Source organism: Pteronotus mesoamericanus, unplaced genomic scaffold, assembly GCF_021234165.1.
Source record: "Pteronotus mesoamericanus isolate MK-2021 breed Mesoamerican mustached bat unplaced genomic scaffold, CSHL_Meso_final scaffold_1186, whole genome shotgun sequence".
In the NCBI taxonomy this organism is placed as follows: Eukaryota; Metazoa; Chordata; class Mammalia; order Chiroptera; family Mormoopidae; genus Pteronotus; species Pteronotus mesoamericanus.
In genome coordinates, this window is record NW_026555302.1 from 16,462,599 (window position 1) to 16,468,796 (window position 6,198).

Sequence of the window (6,198 nt, forward strand, 5' to 3'; positions counted from 1 at the left end):
GGCCTCAGCCCCAAGAGGTGCTGCTCCTTGCGGGGTCCGGCTGGGCCGGCTGAACACTTTCTTGCAGTTTCGTGGTGGCGTGCGCTCGCGCCATGGCTGCAGGTACGTGCGCTGGCCGCCGAGTTGACAGTCCTCGGGGCCCCGGGAGCTCGCAGGGAGCCGGCGGGACTCCAGCGCGGGCGGGCGCGGGGCAGGGGACGGGGGTGTGGCCGCGGGCCAAGGGCCGCCTCCCAGGTGGGGGGCAGGTGAGGACCGACGGGGGCTCTGCGCCGGGCCGGCCCCCCAGGCTCTCGTGTCTCCTCCGCAGTGCCCACCGTGTCATTCCCCGAGCTCCGCTCGCTCCTGGCCGCGGGCCGCGCCCGGCTCTTCGACGTGAAGACTCGGGAGGAGGTGGCCGCGGGGACCATCCCCGGGGCGCTCAATATCCCGGGTACGGGGCTGTGGGAGTGCGCGCCAGTGGGGGCCGCGGGGCGCTCAGCCCAGGGTCCTCACGCTGGGGGTGCAGGGTGGCCTTGGCGCAGGGACCGATTCCCTGGCCTCCCAGGCTTCCTCCGAGGAGGGACCCGTGGAGATGCGTTCCGGCGGCGGAGCCTGCCCTTCCTTGTGTGGGTGACACGGTGGGAAGGGGCTGCCACCCCGCCGCCCAGGCGCGACACCGAGAGCCTGTGTCCCTGCGACCTGCTTGTTCTCGGTCCCCCACGGGAAGCAGTGCCTGACGCTCCACGTTTCTGGGCTGTATCTTGTCCTTGATGTTGGGTGTGGTGGCGATCTGGCTTTTCGGGGCCCCCGAAGGTTCGTGGGACCACGGGCACCCAGTCCTTCGAGGCCCAGCCTCTGAACCTCCTGGGCTGAAGTGACTCCTCCTCCCAGTGTCTGAGCTGGAAGGTGCCCTGCAGATGGACCCAGCTGCCTTCCAGGCTCTGTACTCGGCGGAGAAGCCAAAGCTGGAAGATGAGAACCTCATTTTCTTCTGTCAGATGGGCAAGCGGGGCCTGCAGGCCACGCAGCTGGCGCAGAGCCTTGGATACAGAGGGTATGGGGCAGGCGGGTGCTGGCCGGGCATCTCTGGGGGCTGCTTCCCAGCCTGTGCCGCTGTGTTAACCCCTCTTTGTCCCCGCAGGGCTCGCAACTACGCAGGGGGTTACAGAGAATGGGTCCAGAAAGGAGGTGAGGTTGAAGGCGGCAGAGCGCAGGAGGGGCGCGGCAGGCCCTGACTTGTTGGTTTGCGCCAGGCCTTATCCTGCTGCACACACAGAAGCATGCGATAAAGAGCATTTGATCGCCCCTGGCTGGTGTGGCTCAGTGGGGTGGGTGCCCGTCTGCAGACTGAAGGGTCGCGGGTTCAGTATCCAGGGAGGGCATGTGCCAGGGTAGCGGACTGGGTCCAGCTGGGGGGCATCTGAAGGGCAACCACACACTGATGTTTCTCTTACTCTCTCCCTCCCTTCCCCTCTCTCTAAAAATAAATAAGTAAAACGTTTTTTTAAAAGCATTTAATCCAAGCATTGGTTGCCTTTAATGTGTCAGTTGGATTGAAAACAGTTCTAATCTTAATACCCTTTTCCTTCCTGCGTTCATCCATCCCCCATCACCCCAACACAAAACTCCGGCAATTTCCTAAGGCTGCAGTTCTCTGTCTTGGACGACAATTGTTTTCAGCCCCGGGGTGACATCAGAATCGCCTGGCAGCGGGCAGGGGGTAGGGGGGGAGAAAAGCTTGCATCCCAATCCCAGATTTGGAGTCGGGGGTGTGCCAGGGACCCCCAAGTGAGCCAGCCCCTCCGGGGGTTCTAATATGCAGTAAGGGGGCCGGAGCTGGACCAGAGGCCAGCAGACTGGCCCCACGGGGCCTCGCGACCGTCTGCACGTTGTCTCTGGCGGCTTCCGTGGAGAAACGGCAGAACAGTTGTGGGAAACGGGTGTGCCGTTCCGAATGTAAGCTTTTGACGATCCTTTTCTGGAAAGTTTGCCTACCCCCGACCCGTGCTCCAGACCAGCTGTTTTCATCCCACGTGCCACCAGAACTTTTAAAACATGCAACACCTGACTATTCAGGCAGGGCCTCTGACCTCCTTCCCCTGGACTCGAAAAATGACAACAGCCAACACAGCAATAGTCATCTGGTGTTGAATGAATCACAACTCTACCTATTTTTTTGGTTGTTGTTCAGATGGGCAGAAACTATATATTTTTTGGTGTGCCGCAGAATTTTGGAAGTTAGTTTATATGTGCCACGAAACAAGAGGTTGGAAATCGCTGGTCCACCCCAGGGCCGCTGCCGGGGAAGGGAGGGAGGCGGCCAGAGGCAGGCTCCGGTTCTTATCAACACTGATCCCACACTGGATTTAACAAATTTATTTTTTTAAAAAACACATGTTTACTGAGGCAGAATTCAACACCATACAGAAGGCATATAACTTCCAGCACGGGGATAGGTTGATGCGTGTCCTTTGAAATATTTTAATGGCAGATTTTTTTATTTCTTAAGTTTGGTTTTTTTTAAAAGGTTATTCCTTTATTTGTGGAATGAGATGGACCCAAGTTTCTGATTTTTCAAGCCTTTGAAGAAAGTACGTCAGACGTTTTCTGCATTCCTTGCCTTTCCTTCCTGGCTCCCCGCCCTTGGGCTTCCTGGCCCGGAGCCAACCCTCCCACCCCGTGGATCTCGCGGCCGGCGCCGCCCACGCACCGCCCACGCTGCAGAACCTCCCCTCCCCGGAGCTGGCCTTCTGCCCTGCATGGGCAGGCCCACTGGGGGCGCCACAGCGCGGCACTGCCCGAGCTCAGCTCGGCCTTGCCGGGTCCGGCGATGAAGCAGAAATGGGTCCAGAGCCGAGCCCAGGGCGGGCGCACGCAGGCGGCCTTGGCTCCTTCCCCGAACGCCCAGGTGCCTTCGGGTCTCAGACCGGTCGGGACGTTTTTCCTGTGTCTAATTATCCTCTTTGTTTGAGTCTTAGCTGTTCTAGTTTTCCTTTTTCCTCCTCCTCAAATATCATAATTCGATGATAGCTTTTCTTTTTTTTAATCGAGGCGTGATTCACCTCTAATAAAGGCGCAGTTCTGAACCGGGCCCCTGGGCTTTGACAACTGTGTGCGCCCTTGTTAACAACCCTCCTGAACGAGACCCGGAACGCAGAGGTCCCCGCAGGGCGACCGCCTTCCAGCCGATGACACCCCGACCCCTTCCCAGGCGTCTCTTCCACCTGCCAACAGCGCCAGCCACGGTTTCCAGCTTCCTGCGGCGCAGCTGCCCGGCGGGGACCAGGCAGCGCGGGGCGTGCTGGCGGCTCCAGCGTCGCTAAGGCGCGGACACTCCTCTTTCCTGCTCGTGGGTGCTCGGTTCCTAATCTCGACAGGCGGTTCCCACCTTCACCTCGCCCTTCAAGCTCCTCGCAGCCATTTCGTCGGGTGAGGCTGCGGAGCCCGGCGGAGCAGCTCCGCGTGGGCCCCGACCTCAGCCCCGCGGCCCAGACGGCTTCGCGTCAGGCGCCTCCCCTGCGCGGCCCTGTCGCCCGGGGGCCGTGTCGGCGCCGTCCCCGCGTGGTCCCAGCCGACCTCACGTTTCTCTTTCCCTCCTGCGCTCGGTCTGAGCTCCTCCACCACCTGCGGAGCCTCGGGCCTTCGTTTCCAGTCTCCTCCCGACTTTCCAAATCCTCTGATTTCAGTCTCTGGAAAGGTCACAGCCGGAGCAATCTCAAAGCAACATTTTTATCTTATCAGAGCCCGATAATTCTCAACAGCCCCTTGTTGCCTAGTGACTCACGCGCAGACCGCGGCCTGGCCGCTCGCAACCTGTGGCTCGGCTGGCGCGCCCCGCCTTTCCAAGCTTGACCTTGGGGCCTGCTCCCAGCCGGCCGCTCCCAGCGGCCCAGCGGGCCCCACACTCCCTGACCTCTACTCGGCGCTGTGGGTGGTTTCAGTGTCTTAGGAGCTGAATTTCACAAGAATGGGAAGAATGTGTGTGCTGCTCTCCTCCAGGGGCTTTTAAGCTGAAGGAGAAGGGAGAGAAACAACCAGATGAAATGTCACAACCGCATTCCATGGACGGTCAGGAAACCGGAGACCGGAGCGGCGCCTGGGCTGCGTCCTGCGCTGCGGGCTCTCCCGCTTCAGGCCCCGCTTCGCTGCATTTCTGTCTGACCAGCAGGGCGGAGGGACGCCATCACCGTGGAATTTGTACTGAGCTGTCGGGACTTCCCGGGGAGAGAATGGGACGAGGACAGCGGGTGACGCTCCCGAAGGGCGGCCTGTCCGTGTGTAAACAGGCTCCGAGTCAGAGGTCAGACTCCGCTCTGATGCACGGTCACTGCACGTGACTTTAGCTCTGCCAACTCCCACTTTTCTTTTTGTAAAATGGGAGTTAAAAACTCACGTCTCTGGAGGGGTGTGGAAGTGTACGAGGATAATGCGGGTACAGCACCTGCCATGTAAAACGTGGATTTAGAGAGATGTACACACAACGATAAATAACACACAAGGTGATAACTAAAATAGCAGAGCTATGAACACAGGAGCTGGACGGAAGTGCAGCTTGAAGGCTTTTTACAAAGTGAACAGATGCATTTAACCACCACTGGGGTCAGAAAATGTACACTATATGATTTGAAAAATTTAAACTATGTTGAGAATTGCTTTGTGGCCAAGTGAGGGGCCAGTGTTTGTAAATGTTCTATGATCGCTGGAAAAGAAAGTTTGTTCTGCAGTTTTGGGGTGCAGTGTTGTATTATGTCAATTAGGTTGTTTATTTTGTTCAAATTCATATCTCTGTACTTTTTTTTTTAATCTGCTGGTTCTATCAGCTGCTCCCAGAGGTAGCCTGAAAGCTGTCATTGCAATTTGGATTTGTCTCTTTCTCCTTATAGTCCTGCCATTTTTATTTTACATAATCGGACACTGTGGTATCCGACTGTGCAAATTCAGAACTGTCGTGCTTCCTCCTGAATGGGTCGTATTCTCAGTTCGTCCCTCTCTGGCCTGATGCGTGAACACACAGTTAGGAGACCCTGGGTGGGGGGGGGCAGGGCCTGGCGCCTCTCTTCAGTGGAGGTGACTCCCCGAGGGCCAACCCCCGGGGACAAATGGGACAGGTCTTCCCGTCCTGAAGGGGAGTCTGGGTAGCACAGCGCGGCATCCGCCGCGGTATGCTTGTCCATGCATGACCCCCGCCTTCCAGAAGGGAAAACACACGTCAGGGCCAAGGGGAAATTGAAAAGCATAGGCAGATGAAGTCAGGAATGAATGTCAATGTTTGCACTCAGATTGCAAATGTGGATTTGGCCTTCCTTGCGCCCCAAGCAAAAGGACTAACAGCATCAGTTAGAAAACCGAAGGCATCCGTCAGGCGCACACGGGGCTCCTGCCCACCCCCATCTCAGTTTTCTCCAACAGTCACAGTGCACAGCGGTGGCCCTTCTCCCCGCTCTCCCCTGCACCCCTCCACTCGCATCCTTAACTTTGTGCATATATGTCTCTCTCCAAGACTCTCAATTCCTCTGCGGGTAAAGAACAGAGGTTTGTGCTTGGGAGGCACCTGCCTATTCGTTTCAACGTAGTGATATGCAGTTTCTCCTTTGGTTACTGGTTGTCATTTCCTGTATTTGTCTCAGAAGCAGATTGGAAGCCATTTGAAGTCGGGGACCGTGGTTTATAGTTATGTGCATTAAGTTCCCTATGGCACCCACAGGTGCTTGAGAACCACTGCTTTAGGTTGGGTGGAACCAGAAGTGGACCTTTGGCCCGGAGGATGGACCAAAGGAATGTGAGCAGAGACGAAACGAGCAAAAGGTCAAGGAATACTACTGCTTTGTATAAAAGTGTAAACTTCTTTACCTGCAGTGAGCTAACGTTCAGGAAGTTTTCCCAAAGGCAGCCTGGATGTACCACAACCAGCTAAAATTAAGTCACTGCAGAAACTAGAAAGAGCAAAGCTGTTGAGCATGAGTTTCACTTAAAAATGATGTAACTCTGTATTTACAGAATGCTTTAGTAGAAACAGAGTCTATAGAAAGAGGAGCTTGGTTAGCACCCAACTACCAGTCGCAGTGAGAAAGTAACTCTGAAATGTAGGGTTGTTCTGACAGGTCAGACACGCTCGGGGACACGTCCAGTCACTCGGTGATATTTTTGGAGCCCATGTAGGTCAGTTTGCATCATTTGCACTATTCGGTCTCCGTGCGCCTAAGGTTCTCCTTGAGAAAA

The 6,198-nt window shown here is 56.5% G+C and overlaps 1 protein-coding gene across 1 annotated transcript; it reads left to right on the forward strand.

Moving 5' to 3' along the window:
- Nucleotides 1–92: 92 nt before the first annotated feature.
- TSTD1 (thiosulfate sulfurtransferase like domain containing 1) lies at nucleotides 93–1,435 on the forward strand. The gene is made up of 4 exons (XM_054587610.1): nucleotides 93–102; nucleotides 287–430; nucleotides 871–1,033; nucleotides 1,121–1,435. The coding sequence occupies exons 1-4, from the start codon at nucleotides 93–95 to the stop codon at nucleotides 1,212–1,214; spliced, it is 411 nt and encodes a 136-aa protein (XP_054443585.1). The 3' UTR covers nucleotides 1,215–1,435.
- Nucleotides 1,436–6,198: the final 4,763 nt, after the last annotated feature.